The 19897-nt window shown below is 42.7% G+C and overlaps 1 protein-coding gene across 2 annotated transcripts in view; it reads right to left on the bottom strand.

The window, feature by feature from the left end:
- Nucleotides 1-19897, bottom strand: part of B4GALT5 (beta-1,4-galactosyltransferase 5) — a 73489-nt gene that overhangs the window by 10337 nt on the left and 43255 nt on the right. Inside the window, exons 1-2 of one of the 2 annotated variants that reach the window (XM_049650624.1) lie at nucleotides 7281-7668; nucleotides 6481-6615 (exon numbers count right to left, since the gene is read on the bottom strand). In XM_049650624.1, coding sequence (XP_049506581.1) covers nucleotides 6481-6598 — 118 coding nt within the window. In that variant the 5' untranslated portion in view covers nucleotides 6599-6615; nucleotides 7281-7668. Of the gene's footprint in view, nucleotides 1-6480; nucleotides 6616-7280; nucleotides 7669-19897 lie in introns of those variants that run through there. The other variant, XM_049650623.1, reaches the window with a different exon arrangement.

The raw sequence follows: 19897 nt of genomic DNA, 5'->3' as shown, positions 1-19897 counted from the left end.
TCTTACCGATCCTTGGGGATTCATGCAGCTTCTACGAAATTAAAACTTTCTACTCAAACTCACTTTTGTACCTGAGAATTATACAATCTTCAACTCATATTTTTTTTAAAAAACACTGTGAGATGGTTTCCAAGAATCAAACAGTGAGTAAGTACAGGGAATCCTTTTATACAGGCACAGGGCTATGTACTCTATAAGCACTCACAGGACACAACTCAGTGAGCGTTGACTTGAAGAGAATTAAATTTCTTAATAGGGGAGGAAAAGAACAAAATGCTTTCTGTCCTTTTCACTAGCAGCTTTCCTGAAAAACACCAAGCCTGCATCATATCGCCAAAAACAAAGCCAGCACGAACCCTAAAGGCAAAATCACATTTACAACAAAAATGAGTTCAAAAGTCCTCAGCTCATACATGTACACCTGTCCTAAACTGATCCTTTTTGAAAGTATTAACATTTCAAAAAGCTCTGTCAAGCACCTCCAATACTAATCATTACTCTGGATAATCCTGATTTTACTTCTTAATCATGTATATATATCTACATGTATATATATGTAGATATATGTAGATATACATATGTGTGTGTGTGTTTAAATCTATAAACGATTCTCTTTAAGAAAAGTTTTCATGTGTACTAGAAAATGTGTATTTTGTGATATGTACATGTGCAGAGGGAGAAGCTTCTTCAAAACAGCATCACAGTAACTACATTTGCCTCTCTGAAGGAGAAGAAATTCCCAGGGGCAACATAATAGCATTTTCATAAGCAAATAATAGTAATAAAGCACACACACAGAAGAGAATAATAATTCTGGGCAATGACAGAACCAAGCTTTAGAACTACAGCCTAAACAGGAAAGAAGAAGAAAAAAGATAACACTTACCATGATGTAGGAGAAGAGACAAGACACTTTCTAAACCTAATGATCCTATAAAGCCCCTTCTACTCTCTTCAAACACTAATAAACCTAGTAGCAACGAGCATGAAACAAACAAGACCAAATCAACATCACTCATTTTTTCCCTTCTGATTACTATATTAATAAACTATTTTTTTTAACCCCCACAAATAAACAACTCCTAAGTAGAAGTAACCTTGCCCTACACCGTGAGGGGAAAAAAGGCCCACAAAAACCTTCATTTCCTCATTTCTAACTTTAAATTTTTTACATAAACATTTAAGTAAAATTTGCTTTCTCACCGGTAGAAACCTTTGAAAGAAGTGGAAGAGGCAGAGGAAATTAGCTGCTCGTGACCTGGTAAAACTATGTAGTTACCGTGGGTGCCCAGTCCTCCTCTCCAGCTGCCCAGAAACGGGAGCTTCCAAATGACAGCTTCTTCCTCTTCCCCTCTTTTTTTGAAGACTTTATTTTTAAGTGACCTCTACACCCAACGTGGGGCTGGAACTCACAACCCCGAGATGAAGGGTCGCACGGTGCTGACTGGGCCAGCCAGGAGCCCCTTCCTCTTCCTCTCTGCTGAATGAGGGAGGGAGCAGCTGGGCGGGAAAACAAGCTGGCTGACTTTCTCTGGCCGAGGCTTTGTGTTTTCAGTCGAATCTGTTTTAAATCAGGACATATTCCTCCAGCAAAGGAGACAGAAAGGCAAAGAAGGTACTGTTTTTGCATTTATAAAACGGGAAAACAGCAGAGAGCCTTCGTACCTACAAATTCAGATGGCCTGCTTACTCAACTTTGCTTTCCAGCAGGGCTTCGGCAGCCACATCTGCACATTAGAATTGTCTATGAAGCTTGTAAAAACCCTAATAACACACAGGCTGTTTCCCAGACTGATGAAGTAAGAACCTCTGGGGGAGGGGTGCAGGCACTGGTATTTTTTAAAGCCCCCACCCCTGGGAGTTTCCAATGTGCACTCAGGTTGGCACGGCTACCCCAGTGTTTAGGAGGGGCAAACGTCTGCCCTCTCCCTTATCTTGCCAAATCCAGTTGAGCTGGGACTGGGAAACGCTGACCAACAGATCCCAGGAAGAACCACCACTTTCCCCTTGCATTTGAGAAAAGACCAAACACTCCCCCTCTCTGCTTGAAAAATGTGGAAATGTGTATATACTAGCAAGCTGTCATCAGAACAAATATCTGTAAAATACAAAGAATTAGCATTTTTCACGAGTTAACAGGCCTAAGGATGACCTTGCACCTGCTGGGGGAGTAGACACAAGGAAGACCATGGACTGAGCACCCAAAAACCAGACAGAAAGAGGGGCGCCTGGGTGGCTTAGTCAGTTAAGCGTCTGACTCTTGATTTCAGCTCAGGTCATTATCTCGTGGTTTATGAGTTCGAGCCCTGCATCAGGCTCCATGCTGACAGTGTGGAGCCTGCTTGCGATTCTCTCTCTCGTTCTCTCTCTGCCCCTCCCCTGCTCGCATGAGCGCGTGCACTCTCTCTCTCAAAACAAACAAACTTAAAAAAATTTTCTTTTCCTAAAAAATAAAGAAAAACAACAACCAGAGACAAAGAGGTTAAGAATATCTAGCTCACTGAATCTATTGCACAGTGCCCTGGCAATGACTTTATTCACTTTATTTGCCTATGGCAACAGATCTGTTTCCAAGGATGTGGACAAGAGAACATTTTTCTGAGCACGTGACTATAAAGGGGTTGGGGCTGTAAGTGTGGGAAGGTCTGTGTGCATGTGCGGACACACGTGTGTACAGAGGCAAGAAATCTCCCTCTGGGTAAAAGTTACCAAGTAGAATGGCACCTGCAAACTCATATTTAAGGATGAGAAAGGCCCGGTCCCCCAACCACTCGCCTCATTTATAAAACTAAGTGGGTGGGGACGCCCTGGCTGACTCAGTCAGAGGAGTGTGTGACTCTTGATCTCAGAGTCATGGGTTTAAGCCCCCATATCGGGCATAGAGATCACTAAAAAAGTAATAAATAAACTTAAAAACAATCCTAAGTGGCTAGAAGAGATGAACCCAGATGACCCATTCTGATGTCAATGTTCTTTGAGCATCTCCCCTACTGCTCACAGTAAATTCTGCAGGATTCCTGAGGTCACACACACACACACACACACACGGCACCGAGAAGCCTCCTCTCCAGGTTATTGTTACTTCAGGTGTATCTCCTGGCTCACAGTCCTGATCCTGACAAGTGCATTCTTTTTTTTTTAATTGTTTTTTTTTAATGTTTATTCATTTTTGAGAGAGACAGAGACAGAATGCGAGTGGGTGGGGGCGGAGAGAGGGGGAGACACAGAATCCGAAGCAGGCTCCAGGCTCTGAGCTGTCAGCACAGAGCCTGACGCGGGGCTCGAACTCACAAGCTGTGAGATCATGACCTGAGCCAAAGTCGGACGCTCAACCGACTGAGCCACCCAGGCACCCCTGACAAGTGCATTCTTATTGGACAATCACCACTTTGGCTTTCAAGGATAAAGCCAGCATTATTTAAATGCCACACTAAGCTTTTTAGCTACACTTGGCCTAATGAAAGCCTTTGAAGATGGGCATGGGCCCCAGCACTGTGTCCAGGGTGGGGCAGTGGAGCTCGTGGGCCACCTCCGTCCTGCTACCCTTGTCAAGCCCGTGGTGGGAGTGGTCGGGTCAGAAATGACGGTCACCCACTATCTCAGCAGGATCAGGTCGAGAGTGCCCTCTCTGCCTGGCACTGCTTTGAAATGAATAAAAATGGTGGGTTTTCACTGGATACCTTTCCAATGAAATGATATTTCCTCTTTAAAACTCACTCCCCAAGGATGTGCCAGGAACATGGAAGCCAATTAAGATGGTAATCTCAGAATTAGGTTACAACACTTAAAATGTTTTGTTAAATCTATTCACTCACACACTCAAAAACCACTTCCTGAGGGCCTTCTGGGTGCTAGGCGGTGTGCAACGTGCTGGGGCTTCCAGACCAGAGAGGCCGCGAAGGCTGCTGGCATCCGGAGGTCGGCAAGCCCTACACCACAGCCCCACCGAGCCCTGTATTTTACCTTCTCATCTCTAAAGTGGGAACGCGGCAGTCGCCTTACTGAGTTCCTATGACGAGTCCATGAGGCAGTGCAAGCAAAGTGTCGAGCGCATAGTAACACAGCCCCTGACAGCTAAAGACTTCCAATTTATAAGGGAAACAGACACCATGGACACAAAATGGGTGATTATTCCCACCAGAGGGATGCTGGGAAGAATTATTTTGGTCTATGACAATTTGAAAATAAACACGCGCAAAGTCAAATCACAATGGGTCCCTGGATACGTCTTCCGAGGGCACCACTTGGTTTTCAAGTTTCAGGGTGATTAGTGAGATCCTGTGCTTGTAGGAAGGGCAGCTGCCTGTGGCCCTCTAACTTCTGAGAGAGAACAGACTAACTCACCAAATGCCCAGATGGACGTCCCAGTATCATCTAACTTTGGAGAGGCATGGAGACTTGGACCGGATAAATGTCATGACAGCACAAATGTTCCTTTTTTCCTGACTGATTCATCAGGGGGAAGGCTGATGAGTAGTCAAAGGACTCCCTAGTTTCATCACACAACGAAAAGCAGGTTTGGGGCAGGGTTCGGGCAAAGTCACCTGAACAAGTCACTCCAACGCTTCTAAGATTATTTGTGCTACCTGTGCAAAATGGAAGTAACATAAAATCCTGTCCACCTGACAGGACCATGCTTGAGTCAAGGGTGATGATGTTTGAGCAGATTATTTGCAAAATCTAATGTCATACACGATGAATTAGGAAAGTGTGCTCAGCCTTCTCTCATGCCTTTAGAAACTGTATGGATTCCTCTTCCAGATCTGGTTCAGGGCTCAGGCCAATTGTTTAATGAAACCACAATTTGGCCGAAAGGCTCTGAAAAGCCAATCACTTGCTCTTTGCAAACAAGAAGAAAGGAAGTATTAAAGCTTTGGTTTGCTAACTGTAGTCCTTTGTTGCTAAGTTGGCCAGCAGGCCAGACTGATGATAAACAAGGATGTGGTCAATTCTTTTAAGGATTTCACTTCCCTTTGAGAGGCAATGCTTTCTCCCGAGATCCCAAGCACCACAGAATTTTCATTTGCAGTGTTTGCAAAGCAACTTCACATTCTACAGTGAGCTCTGGACAATCTCAGAACTTAGAGAAGTCTGATTTGGAGGCAAGAATATTTCTTCAACTATACTCATTTTATGATATTGCACTAGGCTTGAGTGAAATTGGTAATAAAGCCACAGGAAAGCACATTGGGTCTCAGTTAAAGAAATACAAAGGCAAATCATAAATGCTTAGCAAAATAAAATCTCGGGGGTGTCTATTTTTTAAATAAAATACATCTCTGGCCAGACAAGAGACGCCTCACGACCGTCCCATTTAACCATCTGGAAATACTTTCTATGTTCAATTTTTGGAGGAGTTAAAAAGAGAGACCAAAAAGACAGCTTTCAAAGGTGAAGAACTTGCTGTGTATAGCCTTTATAAAAATAGTTAGAGTCAAAACCATGATTCAGGAACAAGCTCTTTTCATATAATGTTAGGCAAGCCATCTAACCTCTGTGTTCTTTTTTCCTCTTTATATAATTAGTGCTTGTAAGATAATAAAAGCCACAGGTAAAAGTTCCAAAAGACTGAGAAGGCAGAAATGTTCACTCTTGCGTCCATCACTGCTATCTTTAGCTGAATAGTCTCAAAAGCTTTCTGCAAAGCTGAAGGATTCTGACTACCAAACTCAGCCACGTAGCTGGAATTAAACCACAGGATGAAAACCACACCTGACTAGGGAAGATAAACCAGGCAAACTATTGAACATTTCTTCCAGAAGTGGCTGTTAATTTGCGGAGGCTGTCCCAGATGACGTGATTATTATGAAATGGAAATCTGTTAAGTCTCAATTAAAGCACTCATAACCAACGAGGTAAGCAAGTCCTATGGGACTGGCGAAATTCAAGCACAGTCCAACAGGAAGAACAGAGTTGGAGCAACTCTTCCTGTTTGGCAACCACGGCCAGATTTACTTTGAAAATACCGTGGACCACCACTACGTGCAACTAACGAGACAAAACCAACCCACCAACCAACCAACCAACGATCCAACCAACCCCACAACGTTGAGCCATAAAATAAGCAAGTGTGAGGAAGTCCAACCAAGTTCTGTTTTTCCTCGTTGGCTGTATGGAACATTTTTTGAAATCAAATTCTTTCCAGAAACAACTGTTTTGCTGGTGTCCTAAACATAAGCTTAATTTTAGTCCCCTCTTAGAGGCTGAAAAAAGGGGTCTTAAAAGATATTCTTTACCCCCCCAACCCTGAAAAGTATCAGGAGCAAAACTGGAGTCATCCAGTCACCTTGAGTATAGTGTTGGCAACACGAAGAAGGATTCATTTTGCAAGAACCTCTTTTTTAGGAAGAAGGGAAGGCTCAGCCAAACCTTCTCTCTTTTACAATGCACTTTTTCTCATCACAAATAATTATTCGAACCAAATTTACCTCTCTGGGGAGGAGACGTTCTAATCAGACCATCTCTTGACTAAAAATATACCTGAGTCATTCACGCTGCTGTTCCTCTTGGCATAAGCACTCCGAACCACCTGCTCATAAACCTGAGCTCCGATGGTTCTCATGTTGTCCCGGATCAGAATGCCTTGAGCCTGCATCATGAAGAGGTAGGTGTTCACTGCAGAAAACAGAAGAGAAGGGGAAAAGAGGTGAATTCAAAGGCCATCGTGAAAACAAAACAAAATAAACACACATACTTTGGCTCACTTGCTTTCCTTCTTTAAAACAGTTTTTTCAGGGGCGCCTGGGTGGCTCAGTTGGTTAAGCATCCAACTCTTGCTTTCAGCTCAGGTCATGATCTCATGGTTCACGGGTTTGGGTCCCACATCAGGCTCTGTGCTGACAGCACGGAGCCTGCTTGGGATTCTGTCTCCCTCTCTCTCTGTCCCTCCCCTGCTCGCTCTCTATCTCTCTCTCAAAAAAAACAAAAAAAAACCCAAATAAACAAATAAACATTAAAAAAAAAAACAACCCACTTTTTTTCAGCTCTGAAACCCCCAAATGCCTTAACTCTATTTTTCATCCTGGGCTCTATGTTCCTAAGACACCAACATTCCTTGGGTAGCTGAGTAGGACTAAGGGGGCATGTCTGTCAATATTCAGCAGCTTGAGGAAAAAAACCCAAACACATAAATTACAAAAATTATATTCCACCAGGTCTTCAAATAGCCAATCGGTATTCTAGCGCTGTGATGATCACAAAACCTTTAATTTAAAGAAGATCTCATCTCGCTTTAAGTTCACCTTCTCAACGCTCACTGGCTATGAAAGGAAACCACTGACCGCTCTGCCTACTGCAAACACTTAGGTCCAGGTCTGGTCTTGGCAACCTTCTGAAAGTGGTGTACTAAGGTCCAGCTACTTTTCTCTGGGGGGTTTGGAGAGAAACAGAAGACGGTGAAAGACTGCCAGCAGTCTGACTACCCACCCACCCCAGCCCCGAAGTCCAAAGCAAATGGGAAACGAGCAGGCTGCTTGGTCCGCGTGCAACGGAAACGCACTCCCTTCGTACTACACACGAGTACTGAGCCACGGTGCGGCACGCCCGAGACACGTATGTCAATGACCCTCAATAAGACCAAACCAAAGCAAAAAACATAATCGTGACACACGATCATTCGCACCGACTGTCCAATCATCGTCATCTCTGGGGAGTGAGCTTCACTTGCGTTCTCTGCAAGTGTCTCTGAGATGTCAAACTGGGGAGTCACGATTACGCGCGAGCACAGCGCCTGCATTCCCCGTGCAATCTCAACTACCAAGTCGTCCGTTTCCAAGACATGGTAAGGTTTCAAGACACACATTTGCAAATCTGAACTCTGGCCCGCGCTGGAGACCCTCTGAACACGTGGCTGCCCTCCCACCAAGCCCCAGACAGGTCCGCTACGTCTGGGCCACTCGGCCTCGATGCACGTGGCCTCGGGCACGAGTCGTGTTTTGTTGACACTGCTTCACCATTATCGTCTCGGTGTCCTGCACACAATGGGCAGTAAATAAGGGCTAAATGGATGAAGCGGAGAAGTCAATTTATTGTATTTCAGGCTACTGTGTTCGCTGCTTGCACTGGTGATGGGGGTGGGGATGGGGACGGACCATCGGGCACAGCTCTCCATGAAAAACCCCAGGTGGCCCGTGTTAACCAGGGACATAAAACACTGCAAAAGATTTCAATGATCCCGAAGGTATATCCGGAGCCAGAAAATAATAAACAAATTAAAAATAAAGTCGATGTTCAGAATGCTTTTGGGAGAAATTAGGTAGTTTCAATGTAGGCCTTGCACCGACAGGAAGACAACCACACGTTAACTTCTGGCGTCAGCAGAGAGGAGATCAGAGTGTTTATTCTCTATAGCCAGAGGAGTTACGGCAAAAGATCCCTTCAAATCCTTTAAAAAGTGTAATTCCGTGAAGCCTCTGAAAGCAAGAGTCACATCCCACTTTCTTTTTACAGCAGGTAGACATCACAATGCCCAGTCACAGGAGGTAGGCAGTCCAGAAATATCCCTAAACAGAAGATGTAAAGTCCATCCAGTAATAAATTTCCAATGTAGTTTCATGGTATCTTTTATTATTATAATATATACATTATACATATTATATATAACTGTCCTAAATCTTCCTTCCATCCCCAACATACTACTAAACCAGCTGTCTTCAATAACATAGAAACAAATATTAATTAAACTTTGTGTGTACAGCTGTTAGTTCGTGGGCACTGCAAAAAATCACTGCTTTCCTCTCCCTAAATTTCACAACCTTCTCGGTGCCTGTTACCTCCTACATTGCAAAGGACACTGTTCTTGGCCCCTCTTTTAAATTCTCTCCCTTTCTTTGTTCTGGAATCCCAAGGGCAGGATTCCTCTGGGGCAGTTCTCAAACTTTTCCCTGCCCACCACCTTGCAGAGCTACTTGGAGCCTGAGTGGGGCCCATGAATTTGCACTCGCAGCAACCTCACAGGCGATACCAGTGTGGGGGTCTGAGGACATTTCCAGAACCAGGGCTCTAGGGAAGTGCAGCTACATAATAAATAGTTAAGTTGCATTCACTGAGCACTTCATTACAGAATTGTTTATCTCATTTAATCCTCATAATTATCCTAAGAGGCAGGTAAGAACTATTCAACTTACAGTCAGTTTCTAGACTTCAGGTTCTCTATGCACCTTCACCAAGGTCAGCTGAGCCACGGACCCGTACAGGTGCACCCATGCTCAGAGGACTGAGCTTTAGGACTTTGCTCTAGCCAACACCTCTCCCTCAAAGATTTCAGGTACCCACGTGGCTTACACGATTCCTGTTAAGGAGCTAGCTTTCCAGTCTTTATCTCCTACACAAAGCTGCCAGATGGATCTTTCTTAATTACAGATTTATCCACACTGCTCCTGCTCAAAAGCCTTCCATCCGGGGGCTTCTGCGCTCCTGTCTACCATGCAAATCTCATTAATCCTTCAATTCCCAGTTACACACTTCTTTAGTCCTCCTCGAATTTCTGTGGTACTGTTACAGATTATCAAAAATCTGCCCTTTGTTTATATTTTGTCTTAGTTTCCTAACAACTGTCTCATGTGTTGGTCTTCCCATTCAAATAACAAATTTACTCAAACCACCTATTAAGGCTTTTTCTAATTATCTACAGGAATTAGCACAATGCTGGGGGAAAAAAAAAAAAAACACAAGACTGAGGAGATACATTTTGCCAAACAAAAGAAAATAAACACGAATTCACAGACTCAAGATTGGATGAGATTTTGAAAAACACTCCTCAATCAATGAAACCAGAAGCTGGTTCTTTGAAAGAATTAACAAAACTGATAAACCCCTAGCCAGTGTGATCAAAAAGAAAAAGGAAAGGACCCAAATAAATAAAATCAAGAATGAAAGAGGAGAGATCACAACCAACACAGCAGAAATAAAAACAATAAGAGAATATTATGAGCAATTATATGCCAATAAAATGGGCAATCTGGAAGAAATGGGCAAATTCCTAGAAACATATACACTACCAAAACTGAAACAGGAAGAAATAGAAAATTTGAACAGACCCATAACCAGTAAAGAAATTGAATTAGTAACCAAAAATCTCCCAAAAAACAAGAGTCCAGGGCCAGAGGTTTTCCAAGGGAATTCTACCAAACATTTAAGGAAGAGTTAACACCTATTCTCTTGAAGCTGTTCTAAAAAATAGAAATGGAAGGAAAACTTCCAAACTCTTTCTATGAAGCCAGCATTACCTTGATTCCAAAACCAGACAAAAGACCCCACTAAAAAGGAGAACTATAGACCAATTTCCCTAATGAACATGGATGCAGTAATCCTCAACAAGATAATAGCCAACCGGATCCAACAATACATTAAAAAAATTATTCACCACGACCAAGTGGGATTTATAACTGGGATGCAAAGCTGGTTCAATATCCACAAAACAATTAACGTGATTCATCACATCAATAAAAGAAAGGACAAGAACCATACGATCCTCTCAATAGATGCAAAGAAAGCATTTGACAAAATACAGCATCCTTGCTTGATAAAAACCCTCAAGAAAGTAAGGATAGAAGGAGCATACCTTGAGGTCATAAAAGCCATATACGAAAGACCCAACACTAATATCATCTTCAATGGGGAAAAACTGAGAGCTTTCCCCCTAAGGCCAGGAACAAGACAGGGATGTCCCCTCTCGCCACTGTTATTCAACATAGTATTGGAAGTCTTAGCCTCAGCAATCAGACAACACAAAGAAATAAAAGGCATCCAAATCGGCCAGGAGGAGGTCATACTTTCACTCTTCACAGATGACATGATACTCTATATGGAAAACCCAAAATTCCACCAAAAAATTGCTAGAACTGATTTATGAATTCAGCAAAGTGGCAGTATATAAAATCAATGCACAGAAATCGATTGCATTCCTATTCACCAACAATGAAACAACAGAAAGAGAAATCAAGGAATCGATCCCATTTATAATTGCACCAAAAACCATAAAATACCCAGGAATAAATCTAACCAAAGAGGTGAAAAATCTATACACTGAGAACTATAGAAAGCTTATGAAAGAAATTGAAGAAGACACAAAAAATGGAAAAAGATTCCATTCTCCTGGAGAGGAAGAACAAATATTGTTAAAATGTCCGTGCTACCCAAGCAATCTACATATTCAATGCAATCCCTATCAAAGTAACACCAGCATTCTTCACAGAGCTAGAACAAATAATCCTAAAATTTGTATGGAACCAGAAAAGACCCCAAATAGCCAAAGCAATCTTGAAAAAGAAAACCAAAGCAGGAGGCATCACAATCCCAGACTTCAAGCTATACTACAAAGCTGTAATCATCAAGACAGTATGGTACTGGCACAAGAACAGACCCTCAGATCAATGGAACCGAACAGAGAACCCAGAAATGGACCCACAAACGTATGGCCAACTAATCTTTGACAAAGCAGGAAAGAGTATCCAATGGAATAAAGACAGTCTCTTCAGCAAGTGGTGCTGGGAAAACTGGACAGCGACATGCAGAAGAATGAACCTGGACCACATTCTTACCCCAGACACAAAAACAAACTCAAAATGGATGAAAGACCTAAACATAAGACAGGAAGCCATCAAAATCCTTGAGGAGAAAGCAGGCAAAAACCTCTTTGATCTTGCCCACAGCAACTTCTTAACTCAACACATCTCTGGAGGCAAGGGAAACAAAAGCCAAAATGAACTATTTCTGCACAGTGAAGGAAACCATCAGCAAAACTAAAAAACAATTGACAGAATGGGAGAAGATATTTGCAAATGACATATCAGATAATGGGTTAGTATCCAAAATCTATAAAGAACTTATCAAACTCAACACCCAAAAAACAAATCATCTAGTGAAGAAATGGGCAAAAGACATGAATAGAAGCTTCTCCAAAGACATCCAGATGGCCAACCGACACATGAAAAAATGCTCCACATCACACATCATCAGGGAAATACAAATCAAAACCACAATGAGAGACCACCTCACACCTGTCAGAGTGGCTCACATGAACAACTCAGGCAACAACAGATGTTGGCGAGGATGCGGAGAAAGAGGATGTCTTTTGCACTGTTGGTGGCAATGCAAGCTGGTGCAGCCGCTCTGGAAAACACTGTGGAGGTTCCTCAAAAAATTGAAAATGGAACTACCTACAACTCAGCAATTGCACTACTAGGTATTTATCTGAGGGATACAGGTGTGCTGTTTCAAAGGGACACATGCACTCCCATGTTTACAGCAGCACGATCAACAATAGCCAAAGTATGAAAAGAGCCCAAATGTCCATCGATGGATGAATGGATAAAGAAGATGTGGTATATATATACAATGGAGTATTACTTGGCAATCAAAAAGAATGAAATCTTGCCATTTGCAACTACATGGATGGAACTAGAGGGTATTATGCTAAGCAAAATTAGTCAGAGAAAGACAAATATCATAGGACTTCACTCATTTGAGGACTTTAAGAGACAAAACAGATGAACACAAGGGAAGGGAAGCAAAAATAATATAAAAACAGGGAGGGGGACAAAACATAGGAGACTCTTAAATATGGAGAGCAAAGAGAGGGTTACTGGAGGGGTTGTGGGAGGAAGGATGGGCTAATTGGGTAGGGGGCATTAGGGTATCTACTCCTGAAATCATTGTTGCACTATATGCTAACTAATTTGGAGGTAAATTAAAAAAATAAAATTATAAAAAAAAAGAAAAGAAAAACACTCTTCAAGACCACTTAATACTTCCACACCAACCCAAAAGCTGTGCCTTCCAAGAAGACTGAATCAGTATGTAAAACAGAGCCATCTTCAAAGAAAATCCTGCTTTGAGTTGGGTCCAAAATGTTTCCGAATCACTTTTACCCACTGGTAAAATTCACATCTTCGTGAAGTAGATATCATCCTGATTTTTTATTTTAGATAAGGAAGTCAAGTCCTCCAGAAGTCATTTACCCAAGGTCATACAATCAGTGAAGTAAAAAACAGAGACAGGTGAGGTTAGGTATTCTGTAACATTTTGATAAGCTTTTGGGAAAACAGTCCTTCCCAATAATATGGTCTTGATCAACAGTGGCTCAATCACAACTAAAAACAAAACAAAACAAACAAACAAAAAACAAATGAATTTATTTATTAGTATTGTTTTTTTAACCTGATTTAAACTGGCACTCTGTTGTTGAGTCCTCCATTGTGTTAACAAGAATCTACTGAGCGCCTGCTTTCCTGGGTGCTTCTGACAGGCGGTACTAGGTCACTGGGGGCCAAGCATGAGTAAGACAACACAGAGTAAGGTACAGACACAATTAAACAATTATAATGCAGTGTGATAAATGTCAAAATAACATTTACTACAAATTCAGGCATACTGTTAACTTTTTTACACTTTCACAAGAAACCCTAATTATTATCCAGCCCCAGTATCTAGGTTAAGGGATCTCTTATGACCATAAAGCAGTTGAGAAAAATGAGCCCCATTCGGGTGCACACAATTGGAAATTTCCATCCCCATGCCAGTGTAAGCAGCCTTGGGCCATGGCTTTAACTAGAGCGTTTCCGGAAGCAAAGCACTGGGTCTCCTAAACCGGAAGACATACTCTCTCCTCTCCATTAGAATTCCAATCAGTTTCCACATCCTTATGAATCAGGTAAATGATTTTCACTTGAACACACACATTAATAAGTGACTGTGACTCATAAAAATTCCTTACAAGATCTGAAATTCCAGATTAGGAGCAAAATAATTTAAGGAAAAGACAAAATAACAGAATTCTACATATTTAGAGAGTTCATAATTTTTTTAGGCTAAACATGTGTGTCCTTAATGTTGGTTACATCTGGCTTGGTAAGCTAGAAGTAGAAAGAGAAAGCCATTCTTTTCCTGACCGCTCTTGGAGACCTGTGTCTTACCCCCAATACCCAAACACCCCAACACACACACACACACACACACACGCACACCCACAGCCCAATCTGCCTTCCCAGCTTTATTTTCCTAGTTGACACACTACACATTTTCTTCTTTGTCTTGTCTAGGCTACTTCCCTCACTAGAACGTGAGCTCCCTGAGGGCAGGGAGCTATGCCCCTGGTAGCTAGAACAACGTGTCTTGAACAAGGAAGGTGCACAACAAATAATGTAAATAAGTGAATAAATGAGGACAACAAACAGAAGAATCTTCTGAATGAGGCTGTGCCCAAGGAGGTACAGATACGGGATTCTCAGCCCTTCTCTTATATTAGCCCTTACTCCTTTATGAGAGAAACCCAAAATGTTCCCCAAACTAACCTGTTCCTAAGAAAAGTTCCGCAATTCCTTTTCACCAACTGAGCAGAGCTGCCAAATTGATTAGTTCTTCCCCCCAAAAATGTTCTCTGGGACTCTCCTTCCTCATGAAGTTGGGTTTTTTTTTTTTCATGCTCCTAATATAACGCACGAGTTAATCAAAACCTTATACATTATTTGTAATAGAAAAACATTGGGAAGAACCTAAATGTGCATCCAAAAAAAGATTGGTTGAATACATGACCATACACCTACGTGGATGGAGTACTAGGAGGCCATAAAGAAGAGTGAGGAACCATTAAAAATAGCCCCAAACTGGAAAGAACCCACAGGTCTATCTGCAGTAGAACAGATTAAAAATCTGTAGCTCATCTGAATCAGAATCTATACAGCAACCAGAATGAACTACAACTACAGACCCACACAGATGGGTCTCTCATATGTCATGTGGAGCAGAAAAACCAAAGAGCGTACATATCATTCCATGCACATGAAGTATAAAGTCAAAAACAGGCACAACTAGTCTACTGAGTAAGAAGTCAGGAGAACAGGTATCCTTGGAGTGGGCAGTGTGGTTGGAAGGGGGCTTCTGGTAACTTTTTAATTTCTTGGCCTGGGTACTGTTTACATACTGTGTTCATTTTGTGAAACTTTATCAAGCTGTTCACTTATATTGCTTCACTTATTTGTGGATTTCATTAAATGTACCCCCCCCCAAAAAAAGAATGAAGACAATCCGTGAACTGAATTTCAGGATATCCTGTTAAATAAATTTAAAAAAAAAAAAAAAAAAAAAGCAAAGAGAAGTAACAGCATACACATGTGCACATGTGTGATTGTTTCTGATTGTTTAAGTAATAAGGTGAAACTTATACACTTACATTTTTATAGAAAGAAACACGTGAAAGGGAAGCCATTATATACCTATCATGTGCCAAGAACTGCCCTCCACTCTGCGGATAAACAGATCAGCATAAATAAGGTACAGTCCTTGTCACTGTCTGCAGTGCAGGACCCAGGCAAGGAAACCTGTAACTAGTCCCGTTTCCAAGGGACAGGAGAGCAGCCACTAAATCCCTCTGTGAGGGCAGGGTCAGGAAAACAGTCTCAAGAAGAGGAGAGTCGGGAAGAGCACGGCATAGGTCTAGGCCAGGAAGAGGGCCCATGAGGACGAACGGGCACCAGGGGAGACATATGTTTGAGGATCAAAGAGCAGCTCAGTATGGCTGGAATGAAGGGTGTGTATGGCAAAACGTGCGAGGAGGCCAGAAAAACAAAGGGGGTGAGATCACAAAGGGCTTTATGTGCTATATTTAGGGGCTTGACATTGAAGAAATGGTCCAGGGTCAGATTTCGGGTGGGCCGACTGGCAGGTATAAATCCAAACATATAAATTAGCCCTTACTCACTCATGGCTCCAGAAAAAGGACTCGTATTTTTAGTATCTACAACCTAAGTTCCTTAATCAAAGGAAGGAAATTCTTTGGATGAACTGACTAGGGTTCTGTGTGCAGAATCCCACTTGGTTATTAAAAGCTGGGTGTCCAGGAGCACCTGGGTGACTCAGTCATTTAAGCGTCCGACTTTGGCTCCGGTCATGATCTCACGGTTCGTGGGTTGGAGCCCCATGTCGGGCTCTGTGCTGATAGCTCGGAGCCTGGAGCCTGGAGCCTGTTTTGGATTCTGTGTCTCCCTCTCTCTCTGACCCTCCTTTATGCGCACGCTCTCTCTCTCTCTCAAAAATAAACACTGAAAAAAAAAAAAAAAGTTGGGTGTCTAAATCTTACCAAAGGCCTTATTTTTGCTCTACGTGAAGCAGCGGGGGGAATGTCCTGTCTGCCAAAATCTGGGAAGCCAGCAGATGGAGGGAAGATGTCAGGATGGAAAGCTGGGGACTGCTAACACTAACCACACCCGGGGAGAGCTGGCGCGGGGGGCAGGCACCTGACAGGCAAAGGTGCCACTTCCCACTGGACCAGGCTGTCGGACCACGTGTTCTTTCCCTGGATTTACTCACACCGGGCATCTCTGCTCTGACCACCCTACAGACCACACAAATGTGTGACTTATAACAGTGTCAAGGACATTCCAGGAAAACACGGTGACAAATCTATGAACAGATTATACCCCATTAACCCCAATAGGGTTATACCCCATTCAGATGCCCACGCTCTCAATATAAAATGAAGGCCGGGGAAAGGGAACAGAAGCAGAAAAGGAATTAAAGACAGGAAAACAGGAAGGTTGCTCACTTCCTTTCCCTTCCCCCGTATGTAAGGAACACACACAAGATAACAATGAAAATTAAGGGGAAACAAAGAACAGAGAGGTGTCATAGGAAGTTTGGACTTTGAGTTTTGCCAGAGTATCTGCAAAACCTGCGCCACCTTTTTTGACCAGTATTTTCTGAGAAAAACCAGAACCTGAAAAATAACTGATCTCTACCACCAAAAACAGAGATTACCAGGGTTCACTGCTCCGCACAGAGGAGTTCTGTAAAAGAATGCATTCACTTATTCTCCTTTTTTAAAAATGTTTTTAATGTTTACTTATTTTTGAGAGAGACAGAGTGAGAGTGGGGGAGGGCAGAGAGAGAGGGAGACAGAATCCAAGGCAGGCTCCAGGCTCCGAGCTGTCGGCACAGAGCCCCACGTGGGGCTTGAACTCACGAACTGTGAGATCATGACCTGAGCCAAAGTCGGACGCTTAACCAACTGAGCCCCCCAGGCGCCCCCGCTTATTCTGGTTATAATATCCATATAATACACACACACACACACACACACACACACACACACACACACAGAAGCCCTTACAAAGAGATGGATTCCTAGGAAAAGTCAAGCATTTGTTGAGCCCGTGTGCCAGCACTTTCCTGGATACCTGTGTCTGTCACCTCATTTCCACCTCACACTAAACCAAGGTCGGTTACTACCCTCATTTTATAGACTGAGGGGACTCAGGCTGGGAAAAGTAACTCAACTGTGTGTAGCCAAGATTTCTCTGTCGCCAGAGGCCAAGTTTTTAACAAATACTATGTTCCAGTTTCTCCGGTTCTCAAATGCCTAGAAATCTCTTGAATGCACACTTACTGTTCCCACGCTTTGCTTACAGATTCCTTTCATCTGGATCCGTAGGGTCAATATCTTACACCTGATTGGCTCCCAATATCACACTTCAGTAGTGGGTGTCCGTGCTCATGATATAGTGTGGTACGTCCCTAAAATTCTATTAAGTTTTATAAGAATGTACTAAGTTTGAGGCTCTAATGTGAATCCTGAATCTTTGCGTTTCAGATCTACTTAAATACTGGAGGCTTACAGTAGACATTGAGAGATAGAAAGACCCAAGGTGGTTAAGTACACTGTGGCACATATCTAAGAAAGAAAATATAAACTTTTTTTTTAAGATGCAAGGAATTTCTTGAAAATAAATTTAGTCTTTGGCACATCTGTTTTACTGCTCCAGAGCAACTGTGTGGCAATTTTCACACAAAAAGTATTTAAAGAAAACTGGGTGTTATGGGAGGGGAGCATTAAGAGAGTTAGGAATCCCCAAAATTATGGAGGAAAAATTTCAGTCCACAAATCTTTTGCTTTCCTGGTTCTTCCCATGTGAGGCAGAAAAACCACCAAGTCAATCGTAAGTTCCGTTTTTCACCCTCCCTGGTTATTATTCCCACCAATTAAAAAAAAAAAGAGCAAAAAAAACCCAAGTGGTAAAAATTAACAACCATGAAATACTCTGTTAACGTTTCCGCTGCCCTGCTAGTGTATTAGCTGTTAAATTATTAAACTGTACATGAGATTAGAAATGAAAATGCTGCCTAAACAGATATTAACTAGCCAAGCTGCCTAAGGCAATCACTTAAGCTTCAGCTTTGTTCCCCCCAAATTCCTAATAGCACGATTACCAACCTTCAGAGGTACAGACCCGCAAGAGGGGCTCAGCAAACACGGAAGCCCCAGTCCTGCACTGTGTAACCTGCACAGAACCCTGGGTCAGAGAAAACTATGAATGACCCATCTGGCACTGTTCCCATCCAATGCCTGCATCTACCCTGGCTCTGCCTTGGGGGTTAAGTTGCAGAGAAGGTGGAGATGTCACTGGGGGAGGGGGGGGGGCGGGACCGACAGAGCAACACCGCTCCCAGCAGCTGACTCCAGCCAGACAAAGGCTCCGCCCACCTCTTGGGCCCACCCTCCCGGATGACCAGGCAGAACCCCACCTCCTGCTGCGGCTGCCACCTCTCCTGTCTGAATGTGCTCCGGTGACACTAAGCTTTAATGGCCCTTTTCACAGTGTTTCCTGATATCATTCCACCCCCAGGATTAGAATGGTCTTGGCTCTTTCCCAAGTGATACTAACTCTTATCCATGACCCCATACCTGTGAGCATGGCTCTTCCAGCAGGCTGTGGGTATGTGTTACTCTTCCCACCCCCTCCCATCTATGATGTCTGACAAACAGTAGACACTTCACTATTTATTAAATTGATGAATTACAGCTTGGCACAGAGCATGCTGTTATGGCCATTTGGTGGAGGTGACCTGTTTTCTAAAGCTAGATGTACACTGGTTTTTTTGCAGCCACACTAGAAAGATTCGGCCAGAAAAGGGCACAGTGAGACTTATCCTTGACCAACTTTGCTGCTCTAAGTGTAAATTGGTATAACCCTTTGGAAAAACTATTTGCAGATTCAACGAAGAGCCATAAAAATGCTCCCATCCTCTGCTCTAACAATTTCAAGCAAACTATTCCAAACCTGAGGGCATTCTACACGCAGGGTCTTTTATTGAATTATTTCTCCAAGCAAAACTTAGAGAACAACTCAAAAGCAACAATAAAATAACAGATACGTTAATTGTGATACGTACTCTTGGCAGAACCTATAACTTTACAAGTACAAACTATGAAACCTTATACGCAGAACAAATGTAGAACACCTAACACAGACTATCACCCTTAACCTGAAACAAAGTTCTGTTATATTAGGTAGTTACTGCTGAGGAACGAGCACATGCATGAGGCAAAAGAAGATTAAAAGCAAGTTTACTAACAGGCTTAGGTGTAAACAGTATGTGATTTGATTTTTTCCTTCTATTTTTACAACTTTTCTCTACAACATGTGTGTGTGTGTGTAATATGGGGGGGGGGGGAATCAAGGATTCCTCCAGCCAGAGTGAATTTATCTGACAAGAGACATTAATAAACAAAATATACACAATTTCATTCTTTAGTTGTCAGGCGGGCGGGAACGGTGGGGGGGCGGGTGGAGAAGCAAGCATATAAAGTATGTAGCTGTCATAATTGAATTACCCCCATATCAACATTCTGTTCTAGGAAGGTTGTTAATCACGGCTGCTCAAGTGCTCCCTACCTTGAAGCCCAGAAGAACTTCTTAGAACCAGAAATGTCTGCAGAAACCAAGAATTTACATACTGACAAGGAGTTCTACCTTTCTGTCTTTGGGGAGTAGAGCTTATGTGTACCACACAAATAACAGATATGACGGGAAAGGTTAGAAACCCCTCATAAATATCTTCCTTCTAACGGAAAAGCTGGAGGGGAAGTTCCTGAACTGGGGGGTCCTGGTTTGAGTCCTGTCCC

This window comes from Panthera uncia, assembly GCF_023721935.1.
Source record: "Panthera uncia isolate 11264 chromosome A3 unlocalized genomic scaffold, Puncia_PCG_1.0 HiC_scaffold_11, whole genome shotgun sequence".
Classification (NCBI taxonomy): domain Eukaryota; kingdom Metazoa; phylum Chordata; class Mammalia; order Carnivora; family Felidae; genus Panthera; species Panthera uncia.
The sequence above is the reverse complement of the archived record's forward strand: the minus strand, read 5'-3'. Positions and strand labels throughout refer to the sequence as shown.